Genomic DNA, 23,240 nt, shown 5'->3' with positions numbered 1-23,240 from the left:
ATGTTGTTATTAGGATACTGAAAGACTTATTGCAAACAACATTTGAATAAAAAAAAGAAGCAATAAAGTTCTAAAAATAAATAATTCACCATTGACAACAAAAAAAGCTTCATTATTTAAAGTGTTTCAACAAGTAAATATATTTATTTATTTTATTTTAAACATAGATATATTGTTTAATTAGTATGCATGCTAAAACTTTATTTTGATATCAATTGTAAATTGATTTATACTTCTTATGCTTTGTGGAAATCTTTATATATATATATATATTTACACACACACACACACAAAATTACAACAAAAACTAAAAGGCATTTACCTTTTTACCATGCATAAAATACTGTTCACTCTCTCACAATTCATTGTGGATTGGAGCATTGTATTTTTTGATAATTTTCACTTTGATCCTCAAACTTTTATTTTGCGTGATTTGATCATTCTGAGCTCAAATTAGTTTTCAATTGCATATTTGTTTATGAGGGAGGGTTGAATTGAAAATTAAGGGATTAAAGAGAGAATCTTAGGTATCATGGGGGACGGGCTGAAAGTTTCATTGAAACATTCATTTTAATCCTTTATGTTTTTAGATATTAGGTGATTAGCCCCTTAAATTTAAAGAGAATACATTTTGAAATCAAATTTCATTTTCCTTATTTTTTAGTCTTTTTATGTTGAGAGTAGAGAGAGAGAGAGAAAGTCGCCAGATTCTGATCTAGAGAGAGAAAGTGACCGTTGAGGAAGGTTTTGGTCACCAAAATACTTGATTTTTGTGTTAAACGGTTCCATATGATGAGAGGGTATGTTTGAGTGTTTGTTTACCTTGAAAACACCTAAAATAACAAATATGAGCTTGATTTTTTTTTCTAGGTGGATTTCAGTTTTTGTGGTGGCTTGTTGGCTTTTTGGTAGCTATGAATTGGTTCAACAAGGTCTCTAAGATATTTTTTAGGTGTTTTAGGTTAAAAATTGATTGAAAATAGGATTTTCAGTCGAAAAAACAAATGACCATGTTTTTTTTACCAGCACAATGATCGAATTTTGAGTTTCCTAAGGGATGTGTCATTTTTTTTAAATAATTGTCCGCCTCGTTAAACCTTTTTTTTTAACAAAATAAAGGCCTATTTTTTGGTATGGCCTTGCAAGCTAGCACACGAGCTGTTGCTTTATTAGGCCAAGCATCGGGCTTGGCTTACCAGACCCAAAAGTACCTGACCTGCTTTTTTTTCAGTTTTTTAAAATAATGCATTATTTGATTATATTTTTTCAAATAAATTTTGGGTTTATGTGTTTGATTAGATTGTGATTATTTTTAAATGATATTGGATGTGTTTAATTTTTAGAGATGCGGGTATGATTCATCAATGTTTTTTTTTTAATTTTATATAAATTAAATTTGCTTTTATATATTGATTTTTTATAAGACTTTTTTTACATGTGCAGCCTTGTATTTTTTAAAAAAAATTATTGTTTAATAAAGTTTACGTGTCGTGCATGTCAGTTTCTATTATAAATTTTAAATGTTTTTCTATTACAAATTTATTTTTATTGAGAAATTCATTAAATGTAACAAGTAAATTACTTGTATTACGATGTTATATATCATGATTTTTATTTTTTGCTTGGTTTTCTCAATTTTATTTTTTTTATTGTTGATTATTTTTTTTTCATTGCTTTAAATAATGATTACTGGGTTGTTCAATTAGATGCGTGCATGAGTTTTTCGATTTACATATATGAGTTTTTTTCTCATGTGTAAAAAAACACGTTGAAGAATTCTGTATAATTTTTTATTTTTATTATTATGTTTTGATGCTTATTCTTATGATTTTTTATTTTTTCCTTGAATCTTTTACAAAAATTCCTTTGTTTTTACTTTCACTTTTCAATCAAAGTTTATAGTGTATTGTTTTTTTTGTCTTTATTCTTTTGATTTTCATCATTTTGTTAATATTTTTATTCTTTTCAATTTAACTATAAATCTAAAATTTGTTGTTGCATTTTGATTTATTTTTATTGCTATTTTAACATTCATTATTTTTATTGTTTTTTTTTTATTTTGAATTTTATGTGTGTGTTTTTTTGTGTGATTCTAACCCTCATGATTTTCTATATGTAGTGCTTTCGGTCTTATAACATTGATCATGGTTTAAAAAGTTAACAACAATTGACTTACTTTTTTTATATTCATATTTTATTTTTTATATGAAATTATCATATTTTTATTTAATTTATACTTTGTTAATAAATAAGATCACTGGGATGTTTTTGGAATGTTGTAAATATATATTTCCATAATATTGGTAAGCATTTATATTTTGTATTGAATCATTTTTTTTATTGTCGATATCTTATTTTCTAATAATACTATTAAATTAACAGAGTTTATTAAACTTTTTCGAGTTAGTTATATGGGTATTATATATATTTTTTTACAAAAGTTAGCTTGAAACACGGGCATCTAATAGCAACTCGAAGGAATGTGTTAAATGAAAAACAAAAAACAAAATAAAAAAATATTATTTTAGCTTTTTCATACTTGTTTTACATGCTCCAAATGAAGTGTGCTAGAGAAAATATCAAGATACCTTTCATCTTTTATAAATACTATTTCTACATATCTTTTTTAAAAATCAAAATCAATAAAATGGAGCCAACAAAAAAAATAAATCAATTAAATATAATCATATAAAAAAATAACATCAAATTTAGAAAGAAAAAATGAAGTATTTATTTCTTACACTCCAACAAAATTAACTTTTCAAATAACTTTATTTTAAAATATATATAATAAAAAAATATTTATACTATTTAAAATACTATTTTTTCAATTCAACTCTAAAAAATAGCATTCTCCATCGGATAGTCAAAGAGAAAAAAGAGGACATTTCCAAACAAACACAAAATAAAAGTGGTACTTCAGTAATATCACCAATCCCCATGATGCCACCATGATCAATTCCCAACGCAACCTTCGCTGCTTCCCATAACAGAAAGAAGGAACTATTCCACCATACTCTCTCTCTCTCTCACCGTCGTTCCTTCCGCTTCCTTCTCACCATGTCCTCTGCCGCTCGTCTTCGCCGCGTATGCGCTGCTGCTCTGGCCACCGCTACCGTCGCCTCTGTTGGCGGCTCCATCATCCTATCTCCAAACATCTCCTCCAACGACCGCGGCTCTGGAACCGTGCTCGAAGCCGTGAGGAGCAAAATCAATGATCCGTACGCTAACGTTCCGTCGCGAGCAGTTCAAGAGTCAGCTTTGATCGGAGCTAGTCAAGCCAATCCTCTTGACATTCTCGTCGTCGGTGGTGGCGCCACCGGATGCGGTGTCGCTTTCGATGCCGTGACTCGTGGACTTCGTGTTGGCCTTGTTGAACGCGAAGATTTCTCTTCCGGCACATCTTCAAGGTCCACTAAGCTAATTCATGGCGGTAATAAGATTCTCTATTCATTTATTTGCTTATAATTTAATTTATTGGAATTAATTCATATTTTTATTTGAATTTTCATGTTTTTGTGTATTATTTCGTGTAATTTTATTTTTATATGCTCGATTGATTTCTTGTGAATATACTATTATTTTTCTATTTAGCTATTGTTATTTTTTTTTTCACTTGAATGTTTTGTTTAGGAGTTCGTTACTTGGAGAAAGCTGTATTTAATCTTGACTATGGGCAATTGAAGCTAGTCTTCCATGCGCTCGAGGAGCGCAAACAGGTTATCGAGAATGCACCTCACCTGTGCCATGCTCTGCCATGTATGACGCCATGTTTTGATTGGTTTGAGGTGGTGTATTATTGGGCTGGCTTGAAAATGTATGATTTGGTCGCTGGAGCGCGGTTGTTACATTTTTCTAGATATTATTCTGCAAAAGAGTCCATTGAGTTGTTCCCTACTCTTGCGAAGAAGGGAAATGATAGGAATCTGAGGGGCACTGTGGTGTATTATGATGGTCAGATGAATGATTCACGAGTCAATGTTGGTTTGGCCTGTAGTGCTGCGTTGGCTGGAGCGGCAGTGCTCAACCACGCGGAAGTCATTTCATTTCTGAAAGATGAGGCTACCGGGCGAATAATTGGTGCACGGATTCGGGACAATTTTTCAGGTATGACAAGCATCCTTTTAATGCACTTGTATTAGCTGGGCAATTTCACTCTGTTTTTATCCTTTTAAGATGAAGTATGCAATTGCTGTCTAATTATTCCTCTGTCCGTCCTCTTTCCCACCATCTTAACTCAATGAACTGCAACGAGTTTACACAGATAATAATGGAAAGATTATGAGATTGAAGATGTGTTGAATGCCTGCAGATTACTAGCTTTGATATGCCAACTTGCTGGCACCTTAGTAAGCATTTGACTGACAACCATGTCAACATTGTAATTCTTAATTGACTGACTGATCCTCCTTCAAATATTGGTGCATGGAAATCACCTGTGTGCCAACTATCTCCAACTAGCCCCACCATATGTTTCACCTTCTAAATACTTAGGAAATAGAACATACCTAAGCATACAATTTCTATTTGCCTGCACGCTTGTGCATTTTCTCACCTGTTTTTCTTGCCTCAAGTCGACCAAGTTTATATATTGACAGAGTAACCACATTGACTTTATGTTATTGATTAATATTTTCTACCATACTATACCAGGCAAAGAGTTTGAAACCTATGCAAAAGTTGTTGTAAACGCGGCTGGGCCATTTTGTGACTCTGTAAGGAAATTAGCTGACAAAGAGGCAACAAATATGATCTGTCCTAGCAGTGGTGTGCATATCGTTCTTCCTGATTATTACTCTCCTGAGGGAATGGGCTTGATTGTTCCCAAAACAAAGGATGGTCGTGTTGTTTTCATGCTGCCATGGTTGGGAAGAACTGTCGCTGGCACAACAGATTCCAACACTGTCATCACTCCACTTCCAGAACCACACGAGGATGAGATTCAGTTTATACTTGATGCGATCTCTGATTACCTTAGTGTTAAGGTATGTGATTTCACCAATAAGCTCAACTATTTTGCATGCCATTGGACCTGGAACTAATTAATCTAGTTGCACATTTGCTAACCTTTACCAAGTGAGGATATGTCCTAGATGGTCAAACTAGCTTCTTGACTTGCTTTGGGTCATGCTCACTATTGAGGCCTGGGCAGTTTTGACAACTGTGGCCTTTGATCTAGAATAAACTTTGGCAAAGCGCAGGTTTTGATAGATTAATAAATTGGATGGCAGAGATTATTGTTGCTAAATTTGCATGGGGTTAGGTTTTAACCTTAATGGAGAAGCCGATATAAATTCAAAGGGTATGTAAATGTAGTGCTGAGTCTAGTCCTCTTCTTTGTGTGTGTTAAGTTTTCTTTTGGATATTTTAGTAAAAGCGGATAAATATAGGTTCGGCGCACAGATGTTCTTTCAGCTTGGAGTGGCATTCGCCCACTGGCTGTTGATCCATCAGCAAAGAGCACCGAGAGCATCTCTAGAGATCATGTTGTATGCGAAGACTATCCAGGCCTGGTAACAATCACTGGTGGTAAATGGACCACTTACCGAAGGTAATTTTTTGTTTGTTTGAGCAGAGCCTGGAAAGAATTATGAATGACGGTGAGGGATTTGTATTTTGTGATATCAATAGGTGGTATCTGATCTAGCAAATCTTTACCTGTTGACCACGTGGATCATTAACATCAGTATTATTTTAACAAAACATCTTGACGTGAATAACATCATCTATTATTAGCTAAGTTCATGGTGTAGAGTTCTGTATTTTCACCACCCACCCACCCCATCTTTTCCCCCTCCCCTCTTTCATTTATTTTTTTGGCTCCAAATTATGTGCTTACTAGAATTAGTTTCAGCATGGCAGAAGATGCTGTTGATGCAGCTGTTAAGTCTGGAAAGTTAAGTCCAAAAAATGGAAGTGTAACTCACAATCTGAGGCTGATGGGTGGAGATGGATGGGAACCTTCATATTTTACTGTTCTTGCTCAACAATATGTACGCATGAAGAGGACACATGGTGGAGAAGTTGTCCCTGCAATAATGGACACTGTTGCAGCTAAGCACTTATCTCATGCATATGGTACATTGGCAGAACGAGTAGCTGCTATAGCTCAGGTTGGTTGTATCTTTCAAAATTTAATATATATGATGCATGCATGCATTGCCCTGGGCTTGTTGGTTATCCATGCCGTACTTTGAATTTGCACATTTCTGCTGCTATAAGGTACTCGTTTTTAATGAAAATCCGGTTTTGGTTTTTGCAACTACCTTTAACAACTCACCTTCCTATAATTCAGAATGAAGGTCTGGGGAAGAGGCTTGCCCATGGATATCCTTTTATGGAAGCCGAGGTTGCTTATTGTGCGCGGAATGAGTACTGTGAATCAGCTGTTGATTTCATTGCTAGAAGATCACGGCTTGCTTTCTTGGACACTGATGCTGCTGGCAGGGCCTTGCCACGTGTCATCGAGATACTGGCTGCTGAACACAATTGGGACAAGTCAAGGAAGGCACAAGAATTACAGAAGGCAAAAGAATTTTTGGAAACTTTTAAATCTTCTAAAAATGCTCAGTTCCATGATGGGAAACACTGATAGTAAGTTCAAATCATTTTTTACTCGCTACTTCAGTTAATTCTTCTCGAATCTATAGTTACTCTGTTGTTTTTATGTTTTAGGGTCGCGACTCACCTGAGCTGGGTTTTAAGGAGCTCATTTTCTTTTGGTATACAAAGTAAGTTCGCCCCAGCTTTCCTCGCCTACAGATAGACGAGGTTTTGATTTCTTTACTCCGCAGACTGCTACAACACGTGGTTAAATGTCCTACACGCATTCTGAAGGAGATTTGTTGCCTTTTAGCTTTTCACGCACAGTTATCTGCCGAAATAATGCCCGGCCTTCTTGAGCGGAAGTGTATTGAATGAAATTGGTAACGGTGAATATGTTTATAAGTGGTCGAAATTGGTGACCTGACTAATCAACGACCAGAAATGGGTTCCCGTTTCCAGTTTCTCTGCAGTGTTATCTAAAGTAATTACGAGAAGCATTGCCCCCCTGCCTTCCTCTCTCTGGAGCTGCCCCATGGGACTTTGAATAATGAGTCTAGGCTCAAACTTTCTTTATTTGTTAGAATCACTTTTTTTTTAATCAGTGCCATTGTAGTATGTTGCGAAAATAAATGAATATTTTTTTAATTTTAGAGATGGGTACTATACAAATGTGAGTAGGTGTATTACGGGGTGTTCGTGAGCAATCTCTGTCCCTGCATTGGACCTTGATATATGATTGGGGACAAGATTGCTTCACTCGTGCTATTCGGTGCGTGCATGATTCCTGTTCATCAACATTTGTAGTGTCCTAAACACCTCCCAGGGATTGGGATGTAACTTGTGAGAATGAACAAGCCCAGCTAATTTCACAACTTAGCTGCTAGCACCGATAATCCAATCTAAAAATATTAGAAAAACTTCTCCAAATGCATTGATATACAAGGAAAAGTTAAAATAGCTCATAAGTTATGACAAGTGGATTTATTTTTCATGCTATCATCTTGAATCTAAATTTGAAAGGAAAGTACGAGAAAGAAAAATTTCATGAAAAATCTAAATAAGCGACCGTGAGGGAATTTAACAGACCAACAAGCGGTCACTCGAGAATATACCCTCACATTAGAAAAAAAAAAAAAAAAAAACAGAGAGAAGAAAAGCAAGAAAGAAAGCCCAGACCATTACAAACCCAACCCAAAACACACAAAATCTCAACGGCTAAGCTACCCCCCCACCAGACCAATCCCAGTCCTCCTATAAAATGGCAGCAGCGCTCTCCGCTCTCCACCACCACCACCTCACCCTCTTCAGAAAACCCTCACTCTATCACCTCAACAAACCCCTCCGTTCCAAACGCATCACTTCCTCCTTAGAATTTAACATCACTTTCGCCCCTCCTAAACTGAAATTCCAAATTCCCCGCCAACCTCCGAAACGACCCCGCTTCCCTCTCTCTCCATCCAGGCCACCTCTTCATTCCCTGGATAATCCGAGGAGAAGATGGAAACCTCAAGCTCCATTCTCACCCTCCGGAGCGTTCCCTCCACGCTCTCACCGATGCCAAAACACAACCAAAGAAAAAGATAGAGGAGGCGAGGAAGGGGAGTGGTGGAAATGCGAAGACCAAGCTGGAAGTGGAGCCTAGGCGTTCTAAGGCGACGCATAGGTTCTACATGAGAATTTTAGAGACCAAGCACAGCGGTTAAGTAAAGTTCTCGCCGCTGCTGGAGGTAAATTGCTGTAAAATTCTCTACGTATATGTTTACTGCATACGTATTGTAATGTATTATTAATCCTGTAATTAGTGGCGAGGAGCAGTGAAGAGTTGATTTTTGAAGATGGTTCTGCATACAATACTCCACAGGTAATTATAATATGAATATATGAATTCTCTATTAATAAAATTAGTATTTTTATTAGAATTTGGAATTTATTGCTTTGTTAATTTGTTGCGGTGATGTTTAGACTCGAGTTGATCCTGGGAGGGATGTTATATATGTTAACTGAAACCGGCTTATTTGATGATTATTTTTAGAGTTGGGCAGGTACTTGTGTTATTGTTTATGATTTCTATTTGGTTTAGAGTCGGAAGTTATTAGCTACAATTGTTTTCTGTTTTGTAGGACTAGCGAAATCCAGGACTACCGAAACCATGATTATTGTTTCTAAATTAAATGGATTGAGTAAGCAATTTATATGCTTTTTTTTTTCCAGGAGATTTTGCCCGAGAAATTGCTCTTCCTTCATCAAAATTATCGAAGGAGTAAGTTTTCATGTGATTTGTCCTCTATACTAACTGCAACTTTCAGTCGTAAAATTGTCCTAGAGAACAGATTTATCCATGAACGAAATTTCTTTTTAATCATTTGTTAGAAGAGACTGGATGTGACTTGCTATGTATGTTTAGAAGTGGAGCATGTTCTGAATTTTAGTAGTTGCATGCGTGATTGCAGATATATTGCAACAATTGATGGTGCAGTAAGTAAGCGGTTTTCCATCAGTGAAGGAACAGTCATTGACAGTGTCCATTGCACCCCAGACTCCGTAGAGTTGTTACCATAACAACCAGATATATCAAGACCTTGTCTTCGTATTATGGTATTCTTTTTTCTGCTCAGCCAGCTAGAATTATTTTCATAATTTATAGCACTGCATCCTTAAAGACATGTTATTATCACCTTTCCTACTGTGGATATAATTGTTTTCTCATACACGTGGAAATCTTTCCTTTGAAATTGACCTTCTTCGTTGTCTTCAGACTTTAAATATAGATTCTCTGTTGTTCTGAATTCCAAATGGTGAAACAGTTTCATGCTTTTTTAAGAAGTGCATAAATGATAATTATGTTTGGATTACAATGAGATGGATCTTGTTTTTTGATTCTTGCTGAGAAAAAAGAAAAAAATAGGGCAAAAAAGCTGTTTATGCCAGTGTAATGGACGAGTTTCTTATGATTGTGATGTAATGTCAATACTTTTTGCTCAGTGACTATTTTCTTTCAGTTTGTACAGCACCACGAGTTTCTTTCTGGTTTTGAGGTTTTGCTTTGTTTAATTAATCTCATCTTGGTTGATTATGACACATAAAATGCTAACAACCTTTTACTTATGTTGCAGGTTCATGAAGGGAGGAACCATGAGATTCGAGAAGTAGTAAAAAATGCTGGGCTTGAGGCTGGTTTTAGTTTTTGATGACACCCTTATAACATTGAGAGAAAAAGGAAAAACAAAAAAACAGATACTGACACTGTATCCTAAATCAATCATATCCTGTGAGGTCATGTTGGGGAAGTAGTGACATATTTATCGCTTCTTAATCCTAAGTGCGGATTTAAATGATAAACATTCTGTCTTCTTGCATGCTTTTATCTTAAAAATTCACTAGGGACAATGCCAATAAACAGTTTTAGTAGCACTCTTTGAATGTTTATTAGTAATAGCAACTTCATGCTTGTCTTGTTTATGATATGATTACTGCTCATTGTGTTTGCATCAGATATTTCTCCATTATTTATTTTATCATTTTCGTTTTCAGATTCATGCATTGAAGCATACCCACATTGGTGGTTTCAGACTCCCATCAGACCTCGGGTAATTGCCTCTGATATTTTTCTGTTTTTTAGAACATTTTTAAGATTCTCGTCTCATCTTTGTTACTCAAATCAAAATTTTCATATTGCTAAAAGTAGAAGAAAGAAAAACAAAGCCTGTCTCCCTTGTTAGTTGCAGTAACTTAAGCAGACTCAATGTAGATACGGAGAACATAGAAAAAGAAATTAGAATTAAACATTTGATACATACGAGATAGATGTTCTGTAATAAATGGTGGGTGCCAGCCCCAAATTTACTCTCCTCTCCTGGGAAAAGGGCTCACCAGTGTTGCTCATGGTGATTGAGGGAGTGCGTGTTTTTTAAAATAGGTTGCCTTTGGCTGGTGATGCTATATCTTTTAGTATGATCAACTCTTTTGTGATCAGTTGAGTTGAAAGCTTTTATTTTTGCATTGTTTTAATAACTCAAGTTTGGGAAGCATGTTGACCTAAACCAAAATGAGCTAAAGACTCTGGGTTGGAAATGTTGAGAGCAGTTGCTGCACAAAGGCTTGAGTTTTACATTCTCTCCCTGGAAGCAAACTTCAAAATCAGATGGAACACAGCTTCAAGGTTTTAACTTTCAATAGAAGCCGCTTTTTGAAGACCATTGCGTTGTTGGGTGGCATGATGATTTATGAATTGGACTGGCCTTTTAATTGAAGGGGTTGGTTTATACTACTACCAGAAGAAGCAGACGATCTATGTTGGGGAAGCTGCATTGCTAGTATTAAAACAGAAATCCATCCATTCAAATCTGGAAATTTCCTGGTTGCAAGGAGCACCTGTCTGCATGTAATGGAAATGTAAATGTGAGCGAAGAGCCTACATGTGTTTTTTCATGAAATCAAAATATTCGCTTGTCATATAGATCAAAGGTATGGAGATTTCATGACCCATTTTGATTCCTTAGCTGAACTAACATTGTTACCACTGTATAGAGTTTTTAGCAGATGCCATCTTTAAATACTTATTATTAAGGCCATTCAGATGGATAAAAAGCAGCCTTACTTCTAAGACAGCTAAGGTAGGCGCAAATGTAGGCTGTCGGTTATCTAGTTGGGCATCCCGTGCTAGGTTTCATTCGTTAACACCGAAAGAGAAAGAGACAAGGCCCATCCCGCAACTCCTGTTGCAATTCTCCCGTGTCTATTCTTTTCAATAGTTTTACGTACAGCCTAGCCCGATGAGCTCGTGTGCTTGCATGTGCTCAACAATTGTAGGGTCTCGCTTCACATGCCATTGATCCGTGAATAAATTCTCCTGTTTCGATCTGTTGATTGATTACTTCCTGTTTTCATTCTTAAAAATACCATGGTTTTAACAAGGCTCGGCATCGTATTATGGTTTTGTAAGACCATGTAACTTGTCCTGAATAATAAAGAAGAGAGAGTAAAGGACCACGCACCGTAAGGTGTTGGCTGGATAGTGAGCGAGGGAGTTTGCTTTCCTAGTTCCAAGTTATCATTTCACATTTGAGCTCAGGGAGAGACTGAAGGACTAATCTCTATACGCGATAAGCTAAAACCAATTCAAGTAGTCCTGGGAACTAGTCTAGGAATACCAAGAAGTAAAAAAAAGCGAGTGGCTCGTAGCAAAAGAGAGACTACAAAATGGGCTGCTTGCAGGGTTCCACCAACTTTTAACATTAAACAAGTCGTGCAAGATTCAATGGGATCAATTAAAGTACAGGCAAGGAACCGAGGTCAAAGGTTTACAGCAATGCTCTAAAATTCATAAAGTTTGGATTTTCGTGCTCCCATGTTTATATTAGTTGAATCCCACAAAGGATTTAAAGAATTTTAAAAGGTTGCTTTCCACCACCCTTTCCAGCTTGCACCTGTGTCGTACTTTCTTTTATGCCGACCAAAAGGGATAAAACAAAACACACAGGAAAGCAATAATAGAAGAAACTGTTGATTCATTTATTTTGACAGTTGCTTTTGGTCGTCGTTGTCAGCTATCTATTAAGATAGCACAAAAAGGCTTAGCTTCAACATTTGGAGCATGGAGAGATGGCTAAACTGGGCAGTGACAACGATTAAAAATCAACATGGAAAAGCAAAATTGAACCTTCCACGACAATGATTTGATCACATTTAATGACAGCACAATAAGGATAAGAGAGTACTTAAATAAAATAATGCATAATTACTTAAATATAAAATTTAACCCATCTTGTACATTGACCCTTTAACATCTACGAAACTTTATTTAATTAGATTAAAATATAAAAGGAAAAAAAACTTATTTTAAAGAATGAAAACAAATAAATAAAATAAATTTATTTATAGAACAATCATTTCTGTATTATTTAAAATCTACAAAAAAAATATAATAAATTTATAATTATACCTCATGTTTTTATTGTCTTAAATAAGGTAAATTTATTGTTATCCATGAAAAAAAACACAAAAAACACAACATTTCTCACACACTCAAGAATTTGAGACTATTTGACATATCAAATACAATATTGCTTGAACTCTGAAATTCCACCTTAGATTAGATCTTTAAACTAAATTAATCACTACTAGTTTGGATTACTTTGAAGTGGTCAGCTTTTATAAATGACGAAGCAGAACAAGCTTTGGGCTGTGGGCTTGTAGCCAGGAGGCAGTAGCATTCATTATGTGGATCTGGCATTGATCACACAGATTACGGAAGAGTAAAATGGGTCAATAAATGATTACATTTATTATTATTTATCATTACAAAAGGAGGAAAATGCTTTCAGTCCAAGAATTTAGAGGAGGGTTTTGTGTGGTATTGATCGAGAGATCGAGTATTAGAGCTCAATCAGTGCCGACAACCTGGCATCAACAGTTCTTTCGAGGTATTTTTCGGTGCCATCCATCTTTGCTTTGTCGTCCTATATTGCTAAGAACTCACATCGTGTGTCCCACCCTGTAATGCAAGGACGGCAGGGAGGCCGCTGGTAGATGATCTGGGACGCAAAATGTTCTGCTGGACAACACTCAAGAGTCATATCTGCATAAACAAGAACTCGTACCTAAAATGACCATTTCAACTTATCATGATCGCTGAGATTTGTCTTGCTCGATTTGTTCCTCACAGACTTTAAAAAATTCAATACAAGGAACGAGTTTATCCTTTTTGTGATCATGAAATTCACATAAAAACTTTTTTGTGTGGGTGAAAAGAATTCACTCTGAAATGGGGGAAATGTCTCTCTTACCATGATTATGGGGGTGTTTAGGATAATTATGAAGAATATTTTTTTAAAAAATTATTTATAATATCACATATTAAAATAATTAAAAAAATATTCAAAAATTAACAAAACTGTAGCTGAACCGCTACACTAAACATGTCTTTATCAACAACTTTTAGCCTTGTTTTTCACTATTGTATCAACTATAATAATTCTCACATGAGATTCATAGGGATGAAATAAATACTGAAATTATAACAAATGACATAGATTTGTGGGGCATTAAAAACTTAACCTAAAAAGTAGCGTATTGGATTTAAATATCCACTTAAAAAACAAACTACCAACTTATCTAATTATCAAAATAAATACAACATTAAATACATGTTATTTAAGGAAATATCAATTAACACACTTCATAATAAATCTTGAAGGATATAGTTTAACTTATCAGATTTTAAATTTGCTTTTTAAAAGTCACAAGTTTGAGTCTCACAAGTCTTAGGGTCATTGGAAACTTATATTATCATTAATTTCAGGGTATGTAAGATTAGTCGAGGTACGCGCAAGCTAACCCGAATACTCACGTTTTTTATATATATATATATATATATATAATTTTTTTTAAAATGAAATGATATTTTCCAGTAATCAGATTTTATTTAAAATAAAACATGACACAAACAAAATTTTAGATCAACGTAACGTATTATTAGAATAACCCGCTGCAAGATAGATATGTGTTCTGTATGTGATTTTAGCTGAAACATAAAAAAAACAACCCATGATGGAAGGAGACAATCTAGATCATGGAAGAACAACCTTCACGTGTCAATTGTTTTCAGAAAAAGATCACAGATGATTGATGTGGCCTTGATTGGGCAATAAAAACCAAAACTTCTGTAATGACAGGGCAGCCGTGCAGCAAGGTCACCATCGATTTTTGCTTTTTCTGAAATTCGGAAATCGTATGCTATGTCCACAATCTCTGTCTGAAGGCTACATCTAATTTAATCCCTTTCATTAGGCCCACTAATCCCAGATGCCAGAACCTAACGACGGACTTTACACCAACGTCAAGTCGTCTACAACATTCAACTACACCACCACCACATCGCGCGGGAAGGAAACCAAACCATTTACACACACAACACACGCTTCTCCCTTCCTCCCTCTCTCATCGTGCCGGCCTCAAACTTTTATTTTCCTCTCTCTCTCTCTCTAGAAGGTAAAAGAAAAAGAAAAAAACAATCTCCGAAAATAAAGAAAACGGTTTCTTTCTTTCTTTAAATCCCTTATGCTCTCTAAAAAGATGGAAACGGTTTGCCTTTGAAATTCAAATAATAAAAATAATGGCTTCTAATTCAACAGTGAGAGTCTCAAGCAGAGCAGCAGAGAGGCAACTGCTACAAACTCAAACTAATCCTCTCCATGGATCTTCTTCTTCGAGTTCCAGAAATGGAAATTCACAACAAAATAATAATAGTAATAGTAATAGCAGCCATTCTGCTGTTCGCTCCAAGGCTCCTCCTCCTGCTGCTGCTGCTGCTTCGAGACGCTCTGTTACTCCTTCCCGCTCTCACTCTTTCGACTTCGATAACGGTCTCTCTCTTTCTCCTTCTGTTTCGTTTCTTTGCTTAATTTTGTTATTTAGGAAGAGAGAGAAAAACAAAAAAAACTGCATAGAAATCGATTTTTTTTAATTCTAGATATTTGATTAATTATATCAAGTTAGCTATTTTTCTTTTAAAATAAAGAAGTTAAATTAGCACGAATATTTGTTTTCTTTAGAAATGTCAATGATTATAATAGTTATTTTTTTTTCTTTTTGTGCGTGGCTAATGACAGATCATGGAAGAGTGAGAGTAGCTGTTAGGTCACGGCCAAGGAATGCAGAAGAACTCATTTTAGACGCTGATTTTAACGATTGCGTTGAATTATTTCCCGAGGTCAACTTTTTTTCCTTATGTTTTACGTGCTGAAATCAGAACTCATATGTGTGTTATGTTTTATGTCTATGATTAACTTGTTTTTTATTTATTTATTTTTGAAATCAGAACTCATATGTGTGTTATGCAGCTGAAGAGGTTGAAATTGAAGAAAAACAATTGGAGTTCTGAAACCTATAGATTCGACGAGGTTTTAACAGAAACTGCTTCTCAAAAAAGAGTTTACGAAGTCGTTGCAAAGCCTGTTGTGCAGGTAATTAATTCACATTGATTAGAGTATCTATGTTTACTGTGTATGCGCGCAAATTGGTTTTGGAAGAAATTGAAGTGATTGGTATGGTTTGGATGGCATGTTGATCATAGACTGGAAATTTTTTTATATACTTTTTGCAGAGTGTATTGAGTGGGTATAATGGGACGGTTATGGCTTACGGTCAAACAGGTACTGGAAAAACTTATACGGTTGGAAAACTAGGTAAAGATGATGCGTCGGAGCGTGGTATTATGGTTAGAGCTCTCGAGGACATACTTGCTAGTACAACACGTGGTTCTGATATTGTGGAGGTTTCCTATTTGCAGGTATTTAAATGTTTATCTTGCACTAGGCTTTACTGGTGTTTTATACGTGGATGTCAAGTTGTTAACCCATGTTTAATGAAGAAATGAGCATATGGGGACCTAGAACATTTTCATGTCTTGTTATCAAGAGGTTGTTGTGATATTAAGACAGTAGCATGTGGAAACCTGTTCTGATTATTCAATTAAAGAAGTACTGCAATGGCATGGTCCCTCCCTGGTTTTAAGTTCCAATCATGTCATTTGATTGTATGCAATGAGAATGACTCTTTTAATTGATATTTATAGCTAAAACCAGTGCTTATTCCAGATCTTACTTTTGTTGTCAAGCTATAGTTGTGTGAAGGATATTCATGCCAGTTTTAAGATGGATGTTTTCTGTTTGATTCTCACTCCATGTTGCTGCTCCAGTTGTATATGGAGTCTATACAAGACTTGCTTGCACCAGAAAAGATTAATATCCCTATTAATGAGGACGCAAAAACTGGGGAAATATCATTGCCTGGTGCTTCAGTAGTCAAGGTTCAAGATCTTGATCATTTTTCAGAACTACTACAAATTGGTGAGGCAAACCGTCATGCAGCTAATACAAAGCAGAATACCGAATCTTCCCGAAGTCACGCAATTCTAATGGTGAGTGTTTTCCTGGTTTTTAGATTATCACAGTCAATATAAATTCAAGTTTGTGTTCATGGTGTTTCTTGACTAGTGATGAAAACCTGAATTTTAAGCATCTGAGCCTTTTTGGTCTTGCAGGTTTATGTACGAAGATCCATAAATCAGAAGGCAGAAGATGAAACCACTTCACAAGAGAAGGATGTGAAAAGTAATTTATCTGGTGGCAATGGGATACCTAGAGTAAGGAAAAGCAAGTTGCTGATTGTGGATCTTGCTGGATCTGAAAGATTAGACAAATCTGGTATGCTGGTGATACTATCCAAGTCAAAGCTATCAATGTGTACATCTGTTTTGTTTGGCAGGGCCTCCGTTAGAATTTTTTTCAAGCATACATTTTAGGGTGTGACATGCTTCGTCATGTATTTATTATCATTGAGAAACTCCTATCAAATTCATTGTTTTTTCTTTGTGGTGTAGGTAGTGAAGGTCACTTGCTTGAAGAGGCTAAGTTTATCAATCTATCTCTTACTTCCCTTGGCAAATGCATAAATGCATTGGCTGAAAACAGTCCACATATACCAACAAGGGATTCTAAGCTAACCAGATTGTTGCGTGATTCATTTGGAGGTTGGTCCCAACAGCTTTTATTTTCTGCTCTTTTTTTTCCTCAATCCCTTTCGTCCCCTAACAAATTAAATTTCATGAAACTACAGTGTAAGTTTCTAGTTTCCCATTTTTTTACATATCAACATATAGTGTAATGATGTATTTCCGAGGTCATGTATTGGTAGAAAGAGGTTGAGCATTACCTTACTATATTATTTGATCTCCCAAGGAGAACAGAGAACTTATTTTTGAAATATATTTAGTATTCTCCTATATGTTCTGTAACATACCGGTTCTGTTAGTTTTTGGAAGTTGTATTGATGCCCAGGTAAACCTACCACAATCTGCTAGTATTTTGTTTTTGGATAAATTTCTTATGGAATTTCTTTATTACTTTCAATTAAACAGGCTCTGCAAGGACTTCACTGATAATAACAATTGGGCCATCTGGACAACATCATGCAGAGACTACTAGCACAATCATGTTTGGGCAACGGGTGAGTCCTATAGAGAATTAAATTGGATATTCAAGAATTCTATTGTGATTGTCATCTTATTCCTTTTCAGGCAATGAAAATAGTGAACATGGTGAAGCTTAAAGAAGAATTTGACTATGAAAGTTTATGTCGGAAGCTTGAGACCCAAGTAGACCATCTTACAGCAGAACTAGAAAGGGGAAAAAAATTGAGAGAGTGTGAAAAACTTGACTTGGAGAAACAGCTTAAACAATGTCAAGTCTCTTTTTCTGAATCAGAAAAGAATCTAGTCACAAGGTCCGAGGTAGTTGTCTCTCCTGTGTTTGTGTATCATTTTTGTTTTGAACTAATGCCTAGGGCGGGTTTAGTTTCTCTCTGTTTGATCAACCAGCTTATTTTTTGTTTATATATGTAGTGATTACTGCTGCATCCAAGTGTTGATTTTAATGTATCTTATAATTTCCTAGCTAATATCTTCTATTGGCTTCCAGTTCCTACAGAAGGAAAATGCTCGTCTAGAGGTGGAGATGCAAGACATCTTAAGTGAATTGGAGTCTCAAAAAGGTTGTAATGATTTAATGCGTGACAAGGTTTCTCAGCTAGAGATTTGCTTAAACAATAGTCAGGTATTTCCCTCTTCTACAGTCAAGTTATTGTCCTCAGCCTTTTCTTTTTCTTTTTGGTAATAAGTGTGGTTATGTGTAAAGATATTTGATGTCTATTCAACCGATGCTTTAGTTTTATACTTTTGTTATCCAACAAAAGTCAAACTTGTGATACCGTCCTTGTGCATCTATCATTCAATGATGACTCAACTTGTAATAAACTTTAACAACCTGATTTGTTCTTTCTATGATGATTCTGAATGCTGGGCTGATGACAGCTTTAGTTCACGTTTTTTTCTATGAACTCAAGTTAATTGTAAGAAAGTTTTGTTTCAAGTAAATAACATTATAAATGTATAACATCAGTAAATATCAAATTGGAATAGTTATCACATAAAAATTTGGTTCTAGACCAGAGTACCTATTTTATTTTGAATCAATCCAGTTACACCATTACCAGTTTATTTCTTTTTGAAATCTTTTTAACTACTTGAACATGAGTACCTATGCTGTTCTTTTGATTGTTAGCAGCAGCACCAGCTTGAAAATTCTACATATCAGAAAATGCTTGCCGACACTACCCAGATGTATGAAAAGAAAATATCAGAGTTAATTAAGCAGTTAGAAAACGAGTGTGCTCGATGTGAAAGAGCTGAAGAACGATTAAATTTGACGAAGAATCTTCTGGGTGATTACCAAAAATCAATTAAGGTCAGTTATTTATAGTTATGTATTCAATGGTCAGTTCTTAGCAGTTTATTTATTCAATGGAGTGGATTTCAATGTTTGATGCTGCATCTTCATAGCTTTCATATTAACAGTGTTCTGCAATTGGACAAATAAGTTTTGGGGATTGCATGTGGTTTTAATTCATGACATTGAATATACTCTTCATGTATTTTCTTTTATTTTCTCATCTTCTTTCAATATAAATGCATACTCATTTTAAACTTTAAGAAGCAATTCATCTTACCTCAATGTTTATCAAAATGTGCACATAACCTAATGCTGTCTTTTGTTGCATGCAGCAACATGAATCGGAAGATTCTAAATATCAGAAGGTACTTGCAGACACCACTCAGATGTATGAGAAGAAAATAGCAGAATTAAATAAGCTACTAGATGATGAGCGTAGTCATTTTGCAAGTGCTGAGGAACAGTTAGATTTGATGAAGAAGCTCCTCAGTGATTCTCAAAAATCTATTGAGGTTAGGAATTTATGTCTTAGTTCTACATTTTTCTGCTCCATCTCCATTTTTTGGTCTTAATCATCCATGTTATCTTATTGAAGACATAAAGGGAAAGTCTCTAATAAGATAAAGTGGATTATTATGTCGACATCGATGAAGTTAAATTCAATGCAATTCCTTCAATTTTAGTCCTCCAGCTATGACAAAGTTCTATCATTACAAGGAAAACCTAATACTGTTTTTTTTTTCTTGTAGCAACATGAGGTGGAAAATTCTGTATATCAGAAAGCACTTGCAGACACCACCCAACTGTATGAGAAGAAAATAGCAGAGCTGATTAAGCAAGTAGAGGATGAGCATACCCGTTTGGAAGGAGCAGAAGAACAACTGGATCTGGCAAACAAGCTTCTAAGTGATCAACAACACTTGATGCAGGTTAACTTTGTCTCCGTTTTTAGTAGGATAAATGAAATTTTGACTATTCAAATTGGCTTAATTCTCATGTTTTTTCCAGAGGTGCCCTGCAAGGCCGTTCTTCCAATTTCAAAGATTAAAGCTTAGATGTCTTTGTATAAGCAAAATGCCCACTATCATTGCTGTTTGAGTTTTCTTGTTTGGGCTTGGACACACCTCCTTAGTGCTGCAAGTTTCCTTGTTTTTCATTCAATTTTTTTTTTTTGCATTTCTCTGGGAATTGTGTATGCTAAACACCTTTCTACTTCATCTTGGTCCTAATTTTCAGTTTCTTTTCTTTCTTTATTTTTATAATATACAGGAATTGAAAGAGATTGCTGAACTAAGGATGAAGTTGCAAAGAATATGTGAGGCACATGAAAGCGCTCAAACTGAACTTCAATCCTTGAAGTTGGAACACAAAAATCTTTCACGAGAGAAGGTGTGACTTTGAAATAGGATGGCTTGACTAAACTTTTTTTATTTTATTTTCAATTAAATATGATTTGTTTAAATTGTGAGAACCCCCATTATGTGCGGTGATTTGATAAAATATTTTCACTAAATATGTGAGTGAAGGCAATACTAAGTGAAGAACTTCATGACATGAAGCAAGCACTTGCAGCTGAAGAGAAACAGAGGAAAAGTATTGAACATGAGCTGGATAAACTAAAGAAAAGTGCACCTGAAAGTGATAAAGATTTTGAGGTTGATTATATTATGCATTCTTTTATAACCTCCTATTTTTATTTTTATTTTTATTTTCATTTCATCTTATATTATAATCCTGTCAGGATAAGAAACCATTCGGGAAGGAAAATATTGGTAACGGATCTTCAACCTTTGGGAACCTGAAGGGTTTACACAAGTCAAACTCTTCAAAGGCTGCACTGTCTAGTCAAAGGGCAACCATTGCAAAGATTTGTGAAGAAGGTAAAATTTATGCCATACTAAGCCATTGGTGTATCTATTTATTTCTCTTGAGATCTAACATCTTGAGCTATCCTAACAAGTTCTCTTTTCAAAAATTTCAGTTGGGCTTAAAAAGATACTGCAATTATTAACATCTGAAGACTCTGATGTCCAAACCCATGCAGTGAAAGTGATTGCCAATCTGGCTGCCGAAGGTACTCCTCATTTTGCTTATTATTGACCATGTGAATTTGTAGAAGCGTACTTCAAAAGATATTAAGCTTCTATGTGTTTCCAGATATTAATCAAGAAAAGATTGTGGAGGAAGGGGGCTTAGATGCACTGCTAATGCTGTTAAAATCATCTCAAAACACAACTGTGCTCAGAGTGGCTTCTGGGGCCATTGCCAATTTGGCAATGAATGGTAAACTTTGATCCTTCTTTTGATAATCAAAGCTTCAAATTTGTTATTTTACTGGTTATAAGATGCCTTTTTAACAGATGAAACTGTCATTCCATAGTGACGACATCAAGGTAGCTAGTAATTTTAGTACTTTAAATATTCATGCAGAACTGAATCAAGGGTTAATAATGAGCAAAGGTGGTGGACAGTTACTGGCTAAAACAGCATTCAAAACAGATGATCCACAAACTCTTAGAATGGTAGCTGGTGCACTAGCAAACTTATGTGGAAATGGTAAGCTGAAGGTGGTTTTGTAATGACCGCGTCCCCTTTCTTTACACTCAAGTATTCTGGTGCATGTTAAGCATGACATTGAAAACCAAATTCGTTTTCATCTTATCACAAATTGAATGTCTGATTTTCCCCCAAGTGTTTCATTAGAACCAGATATCATGGATCAAATGGAAGAGATTCTTGTAAACTGATGCAAAAATTTCTGCTGCATAATAGAGAGTTTACACATGATACTGAAAGAAGATGGAGGCATCAACGCACTTTTAGGAATGGCCAGATCCGGGAATAACGATGTCATTGCACAAGTTGCAAGGGGGATGGCTAATTTTGCAAAATGTGAATCCCGCGGAATTATTCAAGGTTTGTGGCCTGTGGTCTACGTGATTGTCAATCAGTCATCTTTACTTGTGTCGATTATGACAAAACTATAGTTGCTGCAGGACATAGAAAAGGCCGTTCACTATTAATAGAAGACGGTGTCCTTGAATGGTTGGTTTCCTATTCTAACACGGCTTCAGCTTCAACACGGCGCCATGTTGAGCTCGCTCTTTGTCATTTGGCACAGAATGGTAAACTGCCCTTTGAATCAAGCATTTTCATTGAATGCTTTGAGTTTTAAAACTACTAGTGAAAATCTGGAAATAAGTGCCCGATTGTTTTAGGGAAAAAAAGGGAAATTCTCAAACATGGGCAGTGTCTCTGGCTCAGGTCTTTGTGCTAGAAAGAGGAGGATAGGTTTTGTTCTATATAGATCAACCAAAATTAAGAACTTCAAAACTTGCAAATGCATCTAGGGAATGCCATTTTGATAGCTACATCTCTACTCTGCAGTTACATATCTATTTTTATCTTCCAGATTTCTTATGACTAATAATCTGATCTGCTGCCTGTTGCAGACAACAATGACAGGGAATTCATTTCTTGTGGAGGGGTAAGAGAACTAGTCCGAATATCAGTTGAATCCAACAGAGAAGACATCCGCAACCTGGCAAAGAAGACACTAAAAATGAACCCGACTTTTCAAGCTGAGGTGAATCCAGAATGGCTGTGAGCTGCACAGAGCCAGCAACCTGAGTTTTGATCATAACAATACTTTTTAATCAAACTTGACAAAATCATCAAGCAACATAGCTTCCTTTATTTATTAAGCGTATGAAAACTTGTAAAAAAAAAACTCCCGGATCATATAATTTAACACAGGAAGAAATTTTTTGTCAGAATCCTTCTACGCGATGTTATTTCCTAGGAAGAGTTAATACAGTTGCGTTGGTCACCGCCCGTAAATAGTTTTGTACTTGGTGGTAACGTAAATAAATTATGTTAGGTTCATATGGCATTTTCAGAACATAAATGGCATGATCGTGGATGATTAGGTTGAACACGACCACAAGGCCAGCTATTACAAGAATATAGAGAGAGTTAATAGGCCCGATGGGCTTAAACTCAGTGTTTTTTATCAAGAGGCCCAATGGTCCTCGAGTCAGTTTTTATCAATAGGCCAAATGGGCTTAGTTGAGTTCTTCTGGGCAATGGCTTAACGGGCATGGGAAGCTCTTTCCAGAAAGAAGAAAATGGGCCAGAGCCTTTCCTGCAAGAGGAGAATGGGCCTATGAAAGATCTTTCCGCAAACAGGCCCAATGGACCTCCTCATTTTCCAGTAAGTGGCCTGACGGGCGTAAGGCCATCCAATGAGACGTAACTTTCTTCAGCTTCAAGTTTGAAGCTGAAAGCTCCCAAGTAAAAATCCCAAGTCCTCTCTATACTCTACTGTTGCATGTCAAAAGTCACAGCCCCGTTGCATTAATAGCTGAGAATCACAAGATTTGAGCCAGCACGAACAGCCAGTGTCCT

At 35.7% G+C, this 23,240-nt stretch overlaps 2 protein-coding genes and 1 pseudogene across 6 annotated transcripts; all 3 read left to right on the top strand.

Annotated features, from left to right (window-relative positions):
* Positions 1-2,885: 2,885 nt before the first annotated feature.
* LOC133697648 (glycerol-3-phosphate dehydrogenase SDP6, mitochondrial) lies at positions 2,886-7,196 on the top strand. The gene is made up of 7 exons (XM_062120355.1): positions 2,886-3,433; positions 3,634-4,107; positions 4,654-4,985; positions 5,391-5,551; positions 5,855-6,113; positions 6,296-6,594; positions 6,676-7,196. The coding sequence occupies exons 1-6, from the start codon at positions 3,061-3,063 to the stop codon at positions 6,590-6,592; spliced, it is 1,896 nt and encodes a 631-aa protein (XP_061976339.1). The 5' UTR covers positions 2,886-3,060; the 3' UTR covers positions 6,593-6,594; positions 6,676-7,196.
* Positions 7,197-7,949: 753 nt separating this feature from the next.
* LOC133696477 (putative ribosomal large subunit pseudouridine synthase SVR1, chloroplastic) lies at positions 7,950-11,425 on the top strand (annotated as a pseudogene).
* A 2,907-nt stretch (positions 11,426-14,332) lies between these two features.
* On the top strand, positions 14,333-22,609 carry LOC133697802 (kinesin-like protein KIN-UC). Of its 5 annotated transcripts, none has more exons than XM_062120588.1 (22): positions 14,333-14,909; positions 15,156-15,256; positions 15,387-15,509; positions 15,650-15,835; positions 16,244-16,465; positions 16,589-16,751; positions 16,928-17,077; positions 17,465-17,553; positions 17,624-17,836; positions 18,024-18,158; positions 18,666-18,848; positions 19,166-19,345; positions 19,583-19,762; positions 20,103-20,222; positions 20,360-20,488; positions 20,575-20,713; positions 20,815-20,907; positions 20,991-21,116; positions 21,264-21,389; positions 21,606-21,749; positions 21,821-21,958; positions 22,286-22,609. In XM_062120588.1, exons 1-22 carry the CDS (start codon positions 14,660-14,662, stop codon positions 22,438-22,440), a joined length of 3,345 nt encoding a protein of 1,114 aa, XP_061976572.1. In that variant the 5' UTR covers positions 14,333-14,659; the 3' UTR covers positions 22,441-22,609. The 5 variants fall into 5 exon arrangements, with proteins under 5 accessions (XP_061976572.1, XP_061976574.1, XP_061976575.1 ...); XM_062120590.1 differs by having other exon boundaries at positions 14,334-14,909; positions 18,669-18,848; XM_062120591.1 differs by having other exon boundaries at positions 14,335-14,909; positions 21,830-21,958.
* Positions 22,610-23,240: the final 631 nt, after the last annotated feature.

The sequence above is a fragment of the Populus nigra genome, chromosome 6 (assembly GCF_951802175.1).
Source record: "Populus nigra chromosome 6, ddPopNigr1.1, whole genome shotgun sequence".
Classification (NCBI taxonomy): Eukaryota; Viridiplantae; Streptophyta; class Magnoliopsida; order Malpighiales; family Salicaceae; genus Populus; species Populus nigra.
The sequence above is the reverse complement of the archived record's forward strand: the minus strand, read 5'-3'. Positions and strand labels throughout refer to the sequence as shown.

Coding starts and splice junctions, on each gene's coding strand:
- LOC133697648 (XM_062120355.1), top strand. CDS start 3,061: ATGTCCTCTGCCGCTCGTCTTCGCCGCGTATGCGCTGCTGCTCTGGCC. Junction 3,434..3,633: donor CACTAAGCTAATTCATGGCG/GTAATAAGATTC, acceptor TGTTTTGTTTAG/GAGTTCGTTACTTGGAGAAA. Junction 4,108..4,653: donor GATTCGGGACAATTTTTCAG/GTATGACAAGCA, acceptor ATACTATACCAG/GCAAAGAGTTTGAAACCTAT.
- LOC133697802 (XM_062120588.1), top strand. CDS start 14,660: ATGGCTTCTAATTCAACAGTGAGAGTCTCAAGCAGAGCAGCAGAGAGG. Junction 15,510..15,649: donor TTGCAAAGCCTGTTGTGCAG/GTAATTAATTCA, acceptor TACTTTTTGCAG/AGTGTATTGAGTGGGTATAA. Junction 20,714..20,814: donor TGCAAAGATTTGTGAAGAAG/GTAAAATTTATG, acceptor CAAAAATTTCAG/TTGGGCTTAAAAAGATACTG.